Genomic DNA, 19,585 nt, shown 5'->3' on the forward strand with positions numbered 1-19,585 from the left:
GGCTGAGCTTGCAGGACTGGAGGTGAGAAAAACATCATTAAAAAAATAGAGCTTGATATGGAATTAATGAGAATCAAATATGAACGTTTTAGGGGCAAAAATTGAATGTCAGTGCCACTAGCTGAATTTACTGACAAAAAAAGGCAAATTTAATTGCTTTTCTTAAGATTTTTCAATGCGAACATACAGGCTGTTACTACATCCTGGTCAAAAAGCATACAGTAGACAAAATATTTGGTTTAGCACAAATACAGGTTGGGCACATAACTGAAAAATACTTGTGAGGATTGAGATCAGAGCACCAGGTGAAGTAGTTTAATTACTGGACTTTGTGTCTAGTGCAACTTTAAACTGGTCTACACTACAGAGTTAGGTCGATGCAAGGCAGCTTATGTCGACCTACCTATGGAAGTGTCTATGCTTAAATCCACTCCCACCAATGTAACTGCCCCACTACGCTGACTTAATGACTCTGCACCATTGGTGGAGGTGGAGTTAAGGTAGATGAAGTCAAGTCATGTAGACACTGAGTTGCTTACATCAACCATTACTGGCTTTCAAGAGCCATCCCACAATGCCCCACACTGATAGTACAATTGATGCAAGCGCTCCTGGTGAGGACGAGCACTACTGACACAAGCGGCGAAGTGCAGATACACCCAAGCAATGTAATTACTGAGGTGGCTTTATGCTGAAGTAAGTTAGGTCGACAATTTTGTAGTGTAGACCTGGCCTTAGAGATTTGCTTTACATAGGACTTGTTCCTTTCCAAAAAGCAGTGTGCAGCGTTGTGTGTATAAGTACAAGATCTAAAGTGATAAGCAGCTGAAGGCCACATGAAAACCAATGATGCATTAATAAAAACGCTGCTGCCTGGCCAGCAAGTTACCCTTACTTCAGTACCCTGAATTAGATCAAGGACAGAAGAATGTAGCTAGACACCTCGTTTGCATAAGGAAAATCACTTTTAAACACACACATCTTGACACCCATTACCTGGCCACATCGTTTCTTCAACTTGCACTCAAAAAAGTGATTGTGCAAGGCACATGACACCAACTTCCACTCAGCACGCTACCAATATTTAAACGTTATTTGTATCCACACAGTCTCCACTCACGCTTGAGCCAGAAAGCAACAACCTCGCACTCCTTTCTGCACAAGTTTGAAAGATCAGTGCCTTAGCCATTAGCATTCCAGTTGCACATGGGCTCCAGACATGCACTTTGGAATTAAAGTGCTATACAGGGACAGTTTCTTCATTTGTTTGTACAACGTCTAACACAATGGAGCTCTGATCCTGAATAGGGTCTCTGGGAACTACCACAGATTTTCAGTAATAAATTTTTTTTAGACCTATTAAACAATGTACATCAAAAAAGATTGTGTGGCCTATCCAGATACCATGGTCACCACCAGGGATCACACCCAAGACCTTCAGCACCAAAAGTAACAGGCCTCTATTTTAGATAAAGGAAGTTAGTCCTTTGGTTGTGAGATAGTAATAGACTCCAGTCATTTGGACCAGGATTGACAGAGGGCATTAACACTCAGCATTGCAGCATGTTTAAAAGTCTTTGTTTTTAGATATTTTTACTTCACCATTTCTAGTATATTCAGAAGAGGTTATGTAACAGTCTTCCAACACAGTATCCATATTGAACCAGCTACTTGAAAGTGTTCATTGCCAGTTTTGCTTCAACTTGTGGAAAATGTTATTCACCTTTATTTTTACATTAATGCCAGGAACTGAAGGGTTGTATTATTTACTCTGAGTAATCTGGAATTTTCAATACCCAATATTACATTCAGAACACAAAGAGGAGGATGAAATAAGAGAATAATTCTATTGTACTGATATCTGAATACAAAACAGTGAGCTTGGTGCTCAATATCCCATTCCAGTCAGTCATCTGCTTCCATTTTAACCTTTGCACAAATATTGTTCGAATCACATGCTTGTGCAGAGGGTTAAGCACAAGGCCTATGAACAGCTCAAGTCCTACTTAAATCTTATTTTGAACAGCACGCAGGGGACTTAGCTTGAACAGAGGTTCTGGAGCACTTTCTGTAATGCTTCATTACTAATACCATCAGTCCTGGTTGCCTGAAGATTGATAGTTCAGGCACTCAACTGTTACTTGATTTCAGCCCAATATCTTTACAAAGCTGGATGTTCTATGGTCTGGAGCCCATCATCAAATAGATAGGGTCACAATGCACACCCTATCTATTGTATATGGACAGACAGTCATCTCATGGAGGAGCACCAGCAGATTGAAATTGTAATGATGTAGCCATTGTGCCAAGAGTCAGTACGGGAGGATTTAGACTTCTTAAATCCCTCAAAATCACATCTTCCAACATCATCACAGAGCCTTGCCAAAAATTTACAGCCTGAAGCAAGTAGTTTTGATACAGTCACTTCAAAAGGCAGAGCTTTAGTCCCATGTGGTCACGGCACAGTTCCACTACAAGAACAAGGGGTATGAATATTTGGAAGACTTTGAACCAAGTAGTGTCAACCCTGAATTGTCCCAGTGTGTTTCAGCCAAAAATCAATGCTCACGGCCTAGGCACTGTCAACTTGTCTTCCCATCAGATGAGGGCAGAAGCATAAATGCACAGAAGTCTTTGAAATGTATGGTATTGATCTGGAGTCTGCACACTCCAGGGGGCAATGAACCAGTATGTTAGTTTTGATACAAAGACAGAATCATAGAATCGCGGGACTGGAAGGGACCTCAAGGGGTCATCTAGTCCAGTCCCCTGCACTCATGGCAGAACTATCATCTAGAGACCATCACTGACAGGTGTTTGTCTAACCTGCTCTTAAAAAGATCCAATGATGGAGACTCCATAACCTCCCTCGGAAATTTATTCCGGTATTTAACCACCCTGACAGTTAGGAAGTTTTTCCCGTCAAACCTAAACCGTCCTTGCTGCAATCCTCAGATGTTAATTTTTCTCCCTCCGCCTTGTAAAAAATGGTTACTTAACTTTCTAAGTGTTGTTCTTTGAGTTGTGTTGCTCATGTCCTTTCCATGTTATGTGTGTGAGTGCCCACGTGCACGGCTGCCGGAGATTTCTCCTTTAGGGACGGCTCTGTCATTCCCTGGAGCCTTGCACGCACACGCTGGTATATGGGGCACCACCAGCCCTGCACCCTCTCAGTTCCTTCTTGCCATCAACTCCAACAAAGGGGAAGGAGGGCGAGTCAAGGAGTGGACATGAGCAACACATCTCAAAGAACAGTTACGAAATTTAAGTAACCATTTTTTCTTCAAGTGCTTGCTCATGTCAATTTTATGTTAGGTGACTCACAATCAGTATCCCTGGAGGTGGGCTTGGAATTCACAGAAGGGCTGCTTGCAACACCACTTTGCTGAAGTTGGTGTTGTCCCAGGCCTGCTGGGTGATGGCATAGCAGGATGTGACAGTATGAACAGAGCACCAGGCTCTACAGATGTCCTGGATCAGTACCTGTACTGGGAAAGCCTCTGACAGAATGAGCCGTCAGAACACTGGCGACACCCCTGCTCATTCATAGCAGAATTTGATCCAGACTGTTATCCACGAGGAGATTCTCTGAGAGGTCACCGGCAGATCTTTCATCCTGTCTGTCACTGCAATGAAGAGCTGCATCAACTTACAGAATGAATGTTAGGCAGGCCTTAGTATTTTACATCAAGAGGATCAAACCAAAGAGTGTAACAGGCACTCCTCATTCATCTTGTGAGGCTTTGGAAAGAAACCCAGTTGGAAAATGTCTTGATTATGGAACTGTGACACCACCTTGGGTCACAAAGCTGGGTGGGGGCATAGCTGAACCTTTCCTTGTAGAACACCGTATAAGGGGGTTCAGACGTCAAAGCCCTAATCTCAGATACCCTGCAGGCTGACGTGATTGCCACCAAGAAGGAGACCTTCCATGAGAGGAGCATCAAAGAACAAGAAGCCAGCTGCTCAAAAGGGGGAACCCGTGAGCCTTGACAGCACCAGGTTTACGTCCCAAGAAGCAACAGGATCACAAACCTGTGGGTATAGTCTCTCAGACCTTTCAGGAATCTGATCATCAGGTTGTGAGAGAAGACTGATCTACCTTGGACTGGCGGGTGGAAGGCCGAGATAGCCACTAAGTGGACCTTGATTGATGAAAGGGCCAGGCCTTGGTGCTTGAGATGAAGCAGGCAGTTTAAGATGGATTGCAGCGATGACCGGAAGAGAGGAAGACCCCATCCCACAGCCCAACAGGTGAAACATTTCCACTTAGCTAGCTAAGTCACCCTAGTGAAGGGCTTCCTGCTACCAGGCAGAACGCATTGGACTTCTGCTAAGCAGGCCTGCTCCTCCACGTTTAGCCATGCTGTCATATGTAGGGACGCTAGGTTCAGATGGATCAAACAGTCCTGGTTCTGCAAGAGCAAGTCCAGTTGGAGCAGGAGCTCTAATGGGTTTGCTATTGAGAGGTCCAAGAGCGTACCGAACCAGTGCTGACGTTGCCATGCTGGAGCTACCAGGATTGTCTTCGCTTTGTTCCTCTTAACCTTCAAGTAGGACTTTGTGAATCAGGGTTATCAGTGGGAAGGCGTATAACAAGGTTTCTGTCCATGGGAGCAGAAAGGCATTGGACAGAGAGCCTTTGGCAGCTCTGCAAAACTGCTGACATTTCCTGTTCTGCCTTGTCGCAAATATGTCCATCTGAGGAGTCCCCCATGTCTGGAAGATCACCCAGAGGTTGTCAGTATGGAGTGACCACTTGTGGCGAGAAGGACCTGCTGAGATCCGCCAGTGTGTTTCAAGTGCCCGAGAGGGCGACGCCTCAAGATGAATGGCATGCTGCACACAGCAGTCCCACAGCTGGAGGATCTCTTGACACAAGGCCGACAAGCAGGTTTCACCTTGCTTGTTGATGTAAAACATTGCAGTTGTATTGTCCATCAAGATCTGCACCACTCTGCCCTTTAGGTAGGGGAGAAATGCCTGGCAGGCCAAGCATATCACCTTGAGCTCCCTGACATTTATGTGAAGGGAGTGATCCTCCTGGGACCAGAGGCCCTGGGTACTGCTGTTGCTGAGGTGGGCTCCCCACCATAAGTCTGACGTGTCAGAGTCCAAGGTCTCCTATGGGAGTGCAGCTACAAAGACAACCCATTCCAGGACTGATTGCGGTTATGCCCACCAAGTTAGGGATGACAGGACGTTCAATGGGACTGTGACCACTAAGTCCAAATTGTGCCTGCCGGGAGCGTAGACCAATGCCAGCCATGTCTGCAGAAGTCTGAGCCATATACATGCGTGTTGAACAACGTAAGTATACACCGTCATGTGGTCAAGCAGCTTGAGGCATACCCGGGCAATCGTGAGCAGGTGGGCTCTGATGTGCATGATGAGGTCTGACATAGCTCAGAATCAGGACTCTAGCAGGTAGGCTCTGGCCTGTGTAGAGTCAAGCAACACTCCTATAAACTCTATCCTTTGAGCAGGAGTCAGCTGATTTTTGTTAGTTTATAAGCAGGCTCAGTTCCTGACACTTTGGTGCGAGCCACCTAAGGCCGTGCTGGACCTGGGCTTGTGATCTGCCTCAGACAAGCCAGTCGTCGAGGTATGGGTACCTCAACATCTCAGGTAAGTGGCCACCACCGCCATGCACTTAGTGAAGACCTTTGGAGCAGAAGATAGGCAAAAGGACAGTGCCATGAATTGGTAGTGGAAATAGGCATCCTATAAGTTGAGGGTGGCGTACCAGATCCACAGAGGTGATGGAGGCTAGGGAGTCCATGTGGAACTTCAACTTCTTGTGATATCTGTTGAGGCAACTCACGTCTAGAATGAGTCTGAGGCTCCTTTTGGCATCCGGGATTAGAAAATATTAGGGGTAAAACCCTTTCTCCCTCATATCTTCAGGAACTTCCTCCATGCCCTCTTGACATAGAGAGGCATTCCACCTCCTGGATGAGGAGTTGCTTGTGAGAAGGGTCCTGAAGAGGAAGGGGAGTGGGAGGGAGGGATGCAAGAAAACTGCAGAGTGTAGCCAGCTGCTATGGTGTTGAGCACCCAATGATCCAAGGTAACTCGGGCCCATGCAGCAAGAAAGATAAATGGTTCAGAAATAAACAGAGGGATGGATCCTGGGGCAAGACTGGAACTCCGTCCTGAGGCACAACCTCAAAAATGCCTGCCGAGTGTCATGTGGGGCCCAACTGGGTCATCAAGGACGGGTCGGGTCGGCGGTGCTTAAACCCTCCGTCTCTTCTCTTATAGGGACCTTGCTGTGGTGGACCTGAGAATTTCATTGGTGAAGGTGGCCGGAAATGCTTCCTGGAGGCCTGCGGCATGTACAAGCCCAGGCAGCACAGTGTGGCGCTGGAGTCTTTCAGGTTGTGCAGCCTGGTATCTGTCTGCTCTGAAAATAGAGCTGTGCCCTCAAAGGGAAGGTCCTGAATAGGCTGCTGCAACCTCCTGGAGAAGCCCTGAGGATGGCAGCCATGAGCTGCATTGCATGGGCACCGCCAAGGCCATTGACCTGGCCACTGAATCTGCCACATCCCGTGCTGTCTGGAAGAAGGCTCTGGCCTGTCTTACCTTCCTCTAAGACAGTGGTTCTCAAACTGGGGGTGAAGGGGACTCCTCAGAGGGTCATGAGGTTATTACATGGGGGGGGGTCGCAAGCTGTGAGCCTCCACCCCAAACTCCGCTTTGCTTTCAGCATCTATAATGGTGTTAAATATATTTTAAAGTGTTTTTAATTTATAAGAGAGGGTCACACTCACAGGCTTGCTATGTGAAAGGGTCACCAGTACAAAAGTTTGAGAACACCTGCTCTAAGATGGGCAGGAATTCTTGCCTGGAATCCTGCGGCAAGGAATCCTTAAATTTGGCTACAGAGTCCTAAATATTATAGTTGTATCTCCCCAGCATCGCCTGCTTTTTGTAGATTCTGAGTTGGAGACTGGCCATAGAATAAATTTTTCTCCTGAACAAGTCCAGCTTCCTTGTTCTTAAGAGTCGTGCTGTCCCTGCCTGTCCTGGTCATTAGCAGCGGATACCACCAGCAATCCAGGGAGTCTGTGAGTACTTGTAACTTTTGGATGGAACATAATACTTCTTTTCCATCCTCTTCGATGTTGGGGATGGAGTCTGCCAAACCATCTTGACCACTTTCAATCCCCTTCTTGAACTGGCAGTGCAACCTTAGAGGATGCTGCGTCCGCCAGTATATTGAAGAGGCTAGCAGTGGGCTCAGAGAGCTCCTCTGCCTCTAATCCTAGGTTTGCAGCCCCCTTCTGAGGAGCTCCTGATGAGCCTGAAAGTCATTTTGCAGGAGTGGGTCAGAGGGACCAGTGACCACCTTGTTCGGAGATGAAGAGGATGATAGCAGCACCGGGGGAAGGCCAGAGGTCCTTTCTTCCACCAGGGAACCTGGACTTCATTACCAGGATCGGAGTCAGAGTCTGGTTTCTGTATGGGAGCGTGAGTGCCATGGCCTGTTTTTCTGATATGGTTGCCGAAGACTGATGGGAGTAAGGCCCCAGCATCATGGGAACCTCCCCATGGGTTCCAATATGGCCAATGTACTAGCCATTGTCCCAGGCACCAGACACCCGCACCGAAGACTGGCACATACGACGACTGGTGCTTCTGTGGGTGAGTACCAAACTTCCCCTCTGACTACGAGGATGACTCCTCCCTTGGGGACCACGGCAGAGCTGTCAGTGCCTCCTTCTGCTAGCTATGATGGGGAGTGATGCCGGGGGAGAAAGCGATCATTGACAGTTCCAGGAATGGATGCTACATACATGGGGATTGGTGCCAAGACTGTGGACTGACATGGAGTCGGGAATCGAGGTGCTGGAGACCGGTGTCAGGGAGACAGTGACCGCCGCTGAGTCATCAGCGACTGGTGCAGAGAGGAGGGTGGTCAGTACCGAAGAGGTAGGGACCAATGCTGCGAGGCTGGTGATCGATGACGCAAGGCCAGAGACTGGAAATTAGGCATTAAGACCAGTGCCAGGACACTAGAGAACGGCACTAGCCGAGCGACCACGGAGGCAGGCCCATAGAGGGCTGCCTTTTGGAGGGGGGTGCCTTCACTGGCTCCACAGTTGAAGGAAGGTGCCACTGTGTGGGCGGCACCAGTAGGACCATCAGGTCTCTGGGTGCCTGAAACACCTCCAGCATTGAGGGCACCATCAGGCATAGGGGACCCCTACCACTCCCTGGAGACAGCGGTGGTTCCCGTAATGGGCTCGGAGCCCCAGGCAGAAAAGCTGCTTCCCAGTCACCCAAAAGGCAAACGGCCCAACACCGGTCCTTTGACTGCCACTCCTTTCCCATCCTTCTTCGATGCGGGGGAGCACCCACATTCAGTGTGCTGCTTCCTATGAAGCTTTCTCGGCACCAGTGATGGTGAATGGTGCTGAGGTGAGCCCAATGCCAGTGGAGCGCTCCATACTGAGGTTGAAGTGCTCAGCACTCAGTCAGAACAGGATAGTTCTGAGGCTGGCCTAAATGCTGCCTCCATCAATAGGGCTTTAAGGCAAATGTCTATCTTTTTGAGTACACGGTCTGAAGCCTTTACAAATGTTATCCTTGACGTCTGTTTCCTCCTGACACTTTAGACCTATGTGAGGATTGCTCACCAGCATGGGCTTCTGACAGACGGCACACGGTTGAAGCCTGGACCGTGCCCCGTGCCTGGGACACAGTCCCTGAGGGGACCACTAACTATTCTAACTTCTTTATCAAACACTAAGAATAACTACACAAAAGAACTGACGAGTAAGAAACCAATAGGAGCACTTCAAATCGCAAAACAAAAAACGGTGTTCCAGTGACCAACACAAGCAGTAAGAAGGAACTGAGAGGGTGCAGGCCTGGCAGCCATAGACCAGCACATGAGCACCGAGCTCCAGGGGATGCCAGAGCTGGCCCTATGGATACCATTAAGGGAAAAAGCTCCAGCAGCCATGCACGTAATAAAGGCAACTGTGTTGATAGAGGATATTGGGTTTCCCCAAGGTATTTGATTTAGTCCACAAGACATTTTTTATTTAAAAATTGCATTATATGGAATTAAGAGGGCACACATTAGATGGATTAAAAACTGGCTCACTGACAAACCTCAAAATGTAGCTGTTAATGGGGAAACACCATTGAGCAGGGCTACTTCACGGGGGATCCCAAGGGTTCAATGCTTGGTCCAACTACCTAATATTTTTATGAACAATCTAGACAATGATAGGTAATCTTTGCTGGTAAAGTTTGTAGATGACAAAGATTAATGGAGTAGTAAATAATGAGAAGGACAGGTTACTGCTAGAGTAACCCGAATCGCTTAAGTAAATGGGTTTTAAAATAGCCAAATGCAAGGTAATACACCTGGGAACCAAGAACACAAATGATACCTACGGGATAAGGGAATATCTTGGAAAGGAACGACTGAGAAAGATTTAGGGGTCATCATGGATAATTATGTGAGCTGTCAGTGCAATGCTACAGCAAAAAGGGCATAATGTGATCCTGGCATGTATTTAAAAAAAAGTGAATATCAAGTAGAAATAACTAAGTGATTTTGCCTCTGTACACAGCATTGGTAAGACCACTACAAGAATGTTGCACCCAGTTCTGTTGTCCACATGTCCAGAAGGATGTGGAAATACTGGAGAGAGAGTTCAAAGGAAGGCCACGAAAGTGATCCAAGGGCTGGAAAACAAGCCGTACAAGACTTCAGGAACTCAACTTATTCAGTTTATCAAAGACAAGGTTGAGATGACTCATCACAGTGTATTGGTACTTACACATGGAAAAGATATGGGGGGTGGAGCGGGCTTTTCAACCTTGTTGACAAAGACATAAAATCTAAGAGTTGGAAAATGAAGTTAGACAAATTCAGACTTCAAACGATGCAGTTTCTTGGCACTGAGGCTAAATAAACACTAGAACAGCTTATGGAACAGTGCAGGAGGTGAACTCACCATCACTTGGAGTCTTCAAAAAGATATCAAATCTCTTCTTAAAGGATACATTTTAATCCAGCTTCAAGAAGAAATTCTGCAGCCTGCGTGCACATGGAAGGAAGGGGTGTGTCAGGCTGGGTGATTGTGGTAGTATCTTCTGACCTTAAAGTCTTAATCCGTGGGTCCCCTGTTCACTCCTTTCCTTCACAGACTATGGGGAAACAAGGATTGCCTGTATTACCTCCATTAAGATGTCACCATAATCAAATCTCATGCTTCAAGGTTTCAGCCAGTCACCTGCAGGGGTCAGGAAGAATTCCGCCCTGCCCCTGCCTCCCCACCCCCCGAACATAGAATTGGCTTCAGGTATTATTTAGGGGGACGGGGGGGGGAGGTTAATCTTCCTCTGAATCAGAGTGGCCAGAGGACACCAGACTGGGTAGACCAGTGCTCTGAAGTGAAACAGAGAATCCTTTCTAGATGCCCAGCCAGTGTATCTTGCTCCATACTCGTACTCGAATTACCAGATTTAAAGTCAGGAAGGAATTTTTCCCCAGGTTAGGCACCTTGGGGGGTGGGGAAGCATGCTGCCTTCCTCTGTAGAATGAAGCATGGTTCACCTGCTGGGATCATTTAGGCATCTCAACCCTAATCCATGTCCTGCCATTGCCGGGGACTCAGACATTGCTGGCATCTGGTTCTCTCCTGTTCTCTGCCTGTGGTGCACACCATTTAGTTTCCTGAAGGCTGAAATGGTTTGCTCTATTAAAATCTTTGGGCTTAATATGGGGGTATCTGGGTAAAATTTAATAGCCTGTGATATACTAGAGATCAGACTAGATAATTGGATGATTCCTTCTGGCCTTAAAGTCTAAGTAACATAACCCTTAAAGCCCTCTATGTTTTGTTTAATGACTTCTCATTTTTGAGTAGACATTTAACTGTGTTGATCTTTATAATATTTCCTCTCCTTTATTACATGCTTCAATAACACTGAAGTGAACAGGGTAGCTCACACCTCTAAGACTGTAACATCTCCGCAGTATGTCTGCCAAGGCTCCCATTTCCATATGCCCCATATGCTTTTGTTTCACCTGTTTCCAATACAAGAAATAGCTCCATTGGTAAAAAGCACAATCCTCAGGTTCACTTGATAAGCACACAATTTCTTTACTAGTACAGCGTAAATTGAAATGACTGCTCTCCTTTTTTTCCCCTTGAGTAGATATGCATTTCTTGCATTCTGGGGTTCACTTCCAACTACTGACCAGCCACTATATGGGGGACCCAGCAACGAAATAGTTTCTTCTCTCAAGCAAGAGGTTTGTCTCCCCTCTGTCTACTAGATCAAAATTCCTAGAAAACAGCAACTCCCTAAAGGTCAGGAAATATTTGAAATGAAATTTCCTCCAAACCATCTAGGAGGTTAGTCATTTCAGTGACCTGAAGCTTTGTTTAGGACACGCTTTCATAAGCGAACGCTTCCATTACAGAATGCCCGTGTGAATATGCTGATGATGCACATTGACTACATGCCTCCGTAACATGTATAAGGCTACATTTGTGGCTGTGGGGCCTGTCCTCACAGCTAGCCAAGTTAGACTTATAATGGCAGAGTCTGGAATTTTATTGCAATTGCTGTGTGAAGGTTCCTAGTTCTATGTTGCCTCTTACCTACAGCAGTAGGTATCTAAACCAACATTTATTTTTACTGCAGCTAGAATAATAACTAGAACACGTAACAGAGCCTCAGGGGTCAATTCCAAGTTGGTCATTCATATAGCCACCCCACAACCCATTCCAAGATTTTGATTCCACAGTTTTTGCACAACAGGCCTTTGTCTCAAAAGCCAACTAGTATCAACAGAAAGACTGGACATATTTATCAGTTCATGTTCAGTGACAGTCCATATGTATTAAGGACAGAATCAGATATTGGCACTCATCCTTTAAATACTTGGTTTCTGAAGGCAGAAATTGGAATTAAAGTACAGATAATTTTTACTATTCAACAGCCACATGGATAAGAAAACTCCTTGACCCTTCCAGTAACCACTGGAGAGGAGTTTTAAATTTATAGCACATCTGCTAGCCAGAAGCCGATATTAAGGAAAGCCCTCTGTGAAGGGGTGTATGCCACACTGGCCGAGAGGGTAAATGAGGCCAATTAACTACACAGGCCGCACCTGGAGGAGGAGTCAGGGAGCTGGGATTGACTGGAAGCAGGCTCAGCTGAGCAGAAACAGATGGGGCCTATATAAGCCAGGAAGCTAGCAACAGAAGGAGGCAGGTAATAGTCTGCAGTCACTCCCTGACAGGAGGGTACTTGGGCTGGCAAACCAGGGGGCTTACAAGGTAGGAAGGAATCCAAGTGAAGAGCAACATTGTCTGGGAGTAAGTAGGTCACTGTTTCGAGAGATAGGGTCCCTGGACTGGAACACAGAGTAGACGGCAGGCCCAGGTTCCCCTACCAGCCACTGGAGGAATGGAATCATTAAAGCAGTAAAGGGAAGACTGCCATTTTCATAGAATCATAGAACTGGAAGGAACCTCGAGAGGTCATCTAGTCCAGTCCCCTGCACTCAAGGCAGGACTAAGTATTAACTAGACCATCCCTAACAGGTGTTTGTCCAACCTGCTCTTAAAAATCCCCAAGTTAAAAAAACAGCCCTTTCCACTGTGACCTCCACCCCAATCAGCTGCAATTATTTAGGCAATGCAGTCACCTGGAGTGTCAGCTTCAGAAAACAGTGACAAAGATTTTACTCTGAGATCATACCCTACCAATGCCGGACAAAAAGAGAGCCTAAAAGCCAATACTGTAGCACTTCTGACAGTCATGCAGAGGACCAGAAGTGAACCTATGAGGTCACTGAATATATACTGGTAACTGGAATTACTATTTCCCTCTCCACTTACAACAGAAAATCCAGAGGCTTCAATGTAGCACTATGAGTCAGAGGTTGTGTTATGGACACAGCGAGTAAGCTGCTGACACCTTTTGCATCTGTCTTCAGTGGAGCTCAACACTGACTTCAGGTGTGGAACCTCAACTGTAACGAGGAGCCAATGCCTAGAGACTTTGATAGGGAAACTGCTTAGCTGAGCTCAGCAAAGGGGAGGGGGAAGAGAAGAGATATGGGCTCTAAATACACACAGGCAATGCTAGCACGTAGTCCCTGCATTCAGTTGTCTGCGCCAACTCCAGGTCCCAGAGTTCACCCATCAAAGCATTCTGGGCAGTCCTCATACCTAGTTTATAGCAATCTCCCTAGTCTAGGGTGCCTGAAGGTGGTCTTGGAGATGCTTCCCTTGAATCTTCAGTGCAGAAGATGACACATACAGGGAAGTCTGGCACCCCCTGTACATTATGGTCAACATATATGGTTGTCTGTCTCACATAAGTACTGCTTGGTAACTTCAAACTGTATTTGTGTAGCAGTCTTCCTCCCTCAAAGATGTACCTGGAAGAAGAGAAACTAGGTGGTGGGGCACTTGAAAAAGCACCAAACACTAGCACTAAGAGGAACAACAAAGGACCCCCAGGGGCCAAGAAAATGGAAGAGTTTGATGGCCCAAGATCTGTTAAAAATGATGCATTTAGATACCAGCGTACCAAAAAAAAAAAAAAAAAGAAAAAAAGAAAAAAGTATTCCTGGGCGTCAAAAGCAAAGATTGCCACATGCTGCTGTGACCCTCCTTTGGTACATTCAAGGCAAGTGCCAAATGCAGGGCATGCACCACGCACCAAGAAAAAAGTTGGTGCCAGCACAGACACCGATGTATTACAAAAGCATGGCATAGCTCTTGAGCCAAAAGCATTCCAATTTAGGCAACTGACTGGATGGTGGAAACTACTAGATTTCCAGGACACAGTTGGCAGAAAACCTGGAGCAATGTAGAAGCACAGTGAATAGAGCGCTCCTTCACCAATCAAATTCAAGGAGGAACTGACCAGAAGATTTGGAGGTTTTCATATATATCTGACAATAGGTGGTGTGCAGTGGCCAGAATGGGGCCTGGTTCACGCATACCATTGCCCTCTGAGATCAAAATCTTTTAAGAGCTATGGGAATATTAAGTCTCATGCTGAAGAGTTTCAGAGTAACAGCCGTGTTCGTCTGTATTCGCAAAAAGAAAAGGAGTACTTGTGGCACCTTAGAGACTAACCAATTTATTTGAGCAGGCCCTACGCTACCAGCACTCCCAGCTACCTTCGAGACACCACTGACTTCCTGAGGAAACTACAATCCATCGGTGATCTTCCTGATAACACCATCTTGGCCACTATGGATGTAGAAGCCCTCTACACCAACATTCCACACAAAGATGGACTACAAGCCATCAAGAACACTATCCCCGATAATGTCATGGCTAACCTGGTGGCTGAACTTTGTGACTTTGTCTTTACCCATAACTATTTTACATTTGGGGACAATGTATACCTTCAGATCAGCGGCACTGCTATGGGTACCCGCATGGCCCCACAGTATGCCAACATTTTTATGGCTGACTTAGAACAACACTTCCTCAGCTCTCGTCCCCCAACGCCCCTACTCTACTTGCGCTATATTGATAACATCTTCATCATCTGGGCCCATGGAAAAGAAGCCCTTGAGGAATTCCACCATGATTTCAACAATTTCCATCCCACCATCAACCTCAGCCTGGTCCAGTCCACACAAGAGATCCACTTCTTGGACACTACAGTGCTAATAAACAATGGTCACATAAACACCACCCTATATCGGAAACCTACTGACCGCTATTCCTACCTACATGCCTCCAGCTTTCACCCTGACCACACCACACGATCCATCGTCTACAGCCAAGCTCTGCGATACAACTGCATTTGCTCCAACCCCTCAGACAGAGGCAAACACCTACAAGATCTCTATCAAGCATTCTTACAACTACAATACCCACCTGCGGAAGTGAAGAAACAGATTGATAGAGCCCGAAGAATTCCCAGAAGTCACCTACTACAGGACAGGCCTAACAAAGAAAATAACAGAACGCCACTAGCAGTCACCTTCAGCCCCCAACTAAAACCCTTCCAACGCATTATTAAGGATCTACAACCTATCCTGAAGGATGACCCAACACTCTCACAAATCTTGGGAGACAGGCCAGTCCTTGCCGACAGACAGCCCCCCAACCTGAAGCAAATACTCACCAAACAACCACATACCACACAACAGAACCACTAACCCAGGAACCTATCCTTGCAACAAAGCCCGTTGCCAACTGTGCCCACATATCTATTCAGGGGACACCATCAAAGGGCCTAATAACATCAGCCACACTATCAGAGGCTCGTTCACCTGCACATCCACCAATGTGATATATGCCATCATGTGCCAGCAATGCCCCTCTGCCATGTACATTGGTCAAACTGGACAGTCTCTACGTAAAAGAATAAATGGACACAAATCAGATGTCAAGAATTATAACATTCATAAACCAGTCGGAGAACACTTCAATCTCTCTGGTCACGCAATCACAGACATGAAGGTCGCTATCTTACAACAAAAAAACTTCAAATCCAGACTCCAGCGAGAAACTGCTGAATTGGAATTCATTTGCAAATTGGATACTATTAATTTAGGCTTAAATAGAGACTGGGAGCGGCTAAGTCATTATGCAAGGTAGCCTATTTCCCCTTGTTTTTTTCTACCGCTCCCCCCCCCCCCCAACGTTTTGGTTAAACTTGGATTTATGCTGGAAATGGCCCACCTTGATTATCATGCACATTGTAAGGAGAGTGGTCACTTTGGATGGGCTATTACCAGCAGGAGAGTGAGTTTGTGTGTGTGTGGTTTTTGGAGGGGGATGGGGGGAGGGTGAGAAAACCTGGATTTGTGCTGGAAATCATAGAATCATAGAATCATAGAATATCAGGGTTGGAAGGGACCCCAGAAGGTCATCTAGTCCAACCCCCTGCTCAAAGCAGGACCAATTCCCAGTTAAATCATCCCAGCCAGGGCTTTGTCAAGCCTGACCTTAAAAACCTCTAAGGAAGGAGATTCTACCACCTCCCTAGGTAACGCATTCCAGTGTTTCACCACCCTCTTAGTGAAAAAGTTTTTCCTAATATCCAATTTAAACCTCCCCCACTGCAACTTGAGACCATTACTCCTCGTTCTGTCATCTGCTACCATTGAGAACAGTCTAGAGCCATCCTCTTTGGAACCCCCTTTCAGGTAGTTGAAAGCAGCTATCAAATCCCCCCTCATTCTTCTCTTCTGCAGGCTAAACAATCCCAGCTCCCTCAGCCTCTCCTCATAACTCATGTGTTCCAGTCCCCTAATCATTTTTGTTGCCCTTCGCTGGACTCTCTCCAATTTATCCACATCCTTCTTGAAGTGTGGGGCCCAAAACTGGACACAGTACTCCAGATGAGGCCTCACCAATGTCGAATAGAGGGGAACGATCACGTCCCTCGATCTGCTCGCTATGCCCCTACTTATACATCCCAAAATGCCATTGGCCTTCTTGGCAACAAGGGCACACTGCTGACTCATATCCAGCTTCTTGTCCACTGTCACCCCAGGTCCTTTTCTGCAGAACTGCTGCCTAGCCATTCGGTCCCTAGTCTGTAGCTGTGCATTGGGTTCTTCCGTCCTAAGTGCAGGACCCTGCACTTATCCTTATTGAACCTCATCAGATTCCTTTTGGCCCAATCTTCCAATTGGTCTAGGTCCTTCTGTATCCTATCCCTCCCCTCCAGCGTATCTACCACTCCTCCCAGTTTAGTATCATCCGCAAATTTGCTGAGAGTGCAATCCACACCATCCTCCAGATCATTTATGAAGATATTGAATAAAACCGGCCCCAGGACCGACCCTTGGGGCACTCCACTTGATACCGGCTGCCAACTAGACATGGAGCCATTGATCACTACCCGTTGAGCCCGACAATTTAGCCAGCTTTCTACCCACCTTATAGTGCATTCATCCAGCCCATACTTCCTTAACTTGCTGACAAGAATACTATGGGAGACCGTGTCAAAAGCTTTGCTAAAGTCAAGAAACAATACATCCACTGCTTTCCCTTCATCCACAGAACCAGTAATCTCATCATAAAAGGCGATTAGATTAGTCAGGCATGACCTTCCCTTGGTGAATCCATGCTGGCTGTTCCTGATCACTTTCCTCTCATGCAAGTGCTTCAGGATTGATTCTTTGAGGACCTGCTCCATGATTTTTCCAGGGACTGAGGTGAGGCTGACTGGCCTGTAGTTCCCAGGATCTTCCTTCTTCCCTTTTTTAAAGATTGGCACTACATTAGCCTTTTTCCAGTCATCCGGGACTTCCCCGGTTCGCCACGAGTTTTCAAAGATAATGGCCAGTGGCTCTGCAATCACAGCCGCCAATTCCTTCAGCACTCTCGGATGCAACTCGTCCGGCCCCATGGACTTGTGCACGTCCAGCTTTTCTAAATAGTCCCTAACCGCCTCTATCTCCACAGAGGGCTGGCCATCTCTTCCGCATTTTGTGATGCCCAGCGCAGCAGTCTGGGAGCTGACCTTGTTAGTGAAAACAGAGGCAAAAAAAGCATTGAGTACATTAGCTTTTTCCACATCCTCTGTCACTAGGTTGCCTCCCTCATTCAGTAAGGGGCCCACACATTCCTTGGCTTTCTTCTTGTTGCCAACATACCTGAAGAAACCCTTCTTGTTACTCTTGACATCTCTGGCTAGCTGCAGCTCCAGGTGCGATTTGGCCCTCCTGATAACATTCCTACATGCCCGAGCAATATTTTTATACTCTTCCCTGGTCATATGTCCAACCTTCCACTTCTTGTAAGCTTCTTTTTTATGTTTAAGATCCGCTAGGATTTCACCATTAAGCCAAGTTGGTCGCCTGCCATATTTACTATTCTTTCGACTCATCGGGATGGTTTGTCCCTGTAACCTCAACAGGGATTCCTTGAAATACAGCCAGCTCTCCTGGACTCCTTTCCCCTTCAAGTTAGTCCCCCAGGGGATCCTGGCCATCCGTTCCCTGAGGGAGTCGAAGTCTGCTTTCCTGAAGTCCAGGGTCCGTATCCTGCTGCTTACCTTTGTTCCCTGCGTCAGGATCCTGAACTCAACCAACTCATGGTCACTGCCTCCCAGATTCCCATCCACTTTTGCTTCCCCCACTAATTCTACCCGGTTTGTGAGCAGCAGGTCAAGAAAAGCACCCCCCCTAGTTGGCTCCTCTAGCACTTGCGCCAGGAAATTGTCCCCTACGCTTTCCAAAAACTTCCTGGATTGTCTATGCACCGCTGTATTGCTCTCCCAGCAGATATCAGGAAAATTAAAGTCACCCATGAGAATCAGGGCATGCGATCTAGTAGCTTCCGTGAGCTGCCGGAAGAAAGCCTCATCCGCCTCATCCCCCTGGTCCGGTGGTCTATAGCAGACTCCCACCACTACATCACTCTTATTGCACACACTTCTAAACTTAATCCAGAGACACTCAGGTTTTTCTGCAGTTTCGTACCGGAGCTCTGAGCAGTCATACTGCTCCCTTACATACAGTGCTACTCCCCCACCTTTTCTGCCCTGCCTGTCCTTCCTGAACAGTTTATAACCATCCATGACAGTACTCCAGTCATATGAGTTATCCCACCAAGTCTCTGTTATTCCGATCACGTCATAGTTCCTTGACATCACCAGGACCTCCAGTTCTCCCTGCTTGTTTCCAAGGCTTTGTGCATTTGTATATAAGCACTTGAGATAACCTGTTGATCGCCCCTCATTGCCAGTATGAGGCAGGAGCCCTCCCCTCACAGACATTCCTGCCTGTGCTTCCTCCCGGTATCCCGCTTTCCCACTTACCTCAGGGCTTTGGTCTCCTTCCCCCGGTGAATCTAGTTTAAAGCCCTCCTCACTAGGTTAGCCAGCCTGCTGGCAAAGATGCTCTTCCCTCTCTTCGTAAGATGGAGCCCGTCTCTACCCAGCACTCCTCCTTCATGGAACACCATCCCATGGTCAAAGAAACCAAAGCCTTCTCTCCGACACCATCTGCGTAGCCATTCGTTGACTTCCACGATTCGACGCTCCCTACCTAGGCCTTTTCCTTCCATGGGGAGGATGGACGAGAACACCACTTGCGCCTCCAACTCCTTTATTCTTCTTCCTAGAGCCACATAGTCCGCAGTGATCCGCTCAAGGTCATTCTTGGCAGTATCATTGGTGCCCACGTGGAGAAGCAGGAAGGGGTAGCGATCCGAGGGCTTGATGAGTCTCGGCAGTCTCTCCGTCACATCACGAATCTTAGCCCCTGGCAAGCAGCAGACTTCTCGGTTTTCCCGGTCAGGGCGGCAGATAGATGACTCAGTCCCCCGGAGGAGAGAGTCCCCGACCACCACCACCCGCCTTCTCCTCTTGGGGGTGGTGGTCGTGGAACCCCTTGATTATGGTCCACCTTGATTATCATACACATTTTAAAGAGAGTGGTCACTTTGGATGGGCTATTACCAGCAGGAGAGTGAGTTTGTGTGGGGGGAGGGGGCGGGCGGAGGGTGAGAAAATCTGGATTTGTGCTGGAAATGGCTCAACTTGATGATCACTTTAGATAAGCTATTACCAGCAGGAGAGTGGGGTGGGAGGAGGTATTGTTTCATGGTCTCTGTGT

The 19,585-nt window shown here is 47.1% G+C and overlaps 1 protein-coding gene across 3 annotated transcripts in view; it reads right to left on the bottom strand.

Moving 5' to 3' along the window:
* The window catches only part of DNAJC1 (DnaJ heat shock protein family (Hsp40) member C1), a 198,313-nt gene that overhangs the window by 171,773 nt on the left and 6,955 nt on the right, over window positions 1–19,585 (bottom strand). The window contains exon 2 of one of the 3 annotated variants that reach the window (XM_084618550.1): window positions 9,978–10,170. The exons of the other annotated variants lie outside the window; for them this stretch is intronic. Coding sequence (XP_084474676.1) covers window positions 9,978–9,980 — 3 coding nt within the window. The 5' untranslated portion in view covers window positions 9,981–10,170. The remainder of the gene's footprint in view (window positions 1–9,977; window positions 10,171–19,585) is intronic. 3 annotated transcript variants of the gene reach the window in all.

The sequence above is a fragment of the Lepidochelys olivacea genome, assembly GCF_965140295.1.
Source record: "Lepidochelys olivacea isolate rLepOli2 genome assembly, chromosome: 2".
NCBI lineage: Eukaryota > Metazoa > Chordata > Testudines > Cheloniidae > Lepidochelys > Lepidochelys olivacea.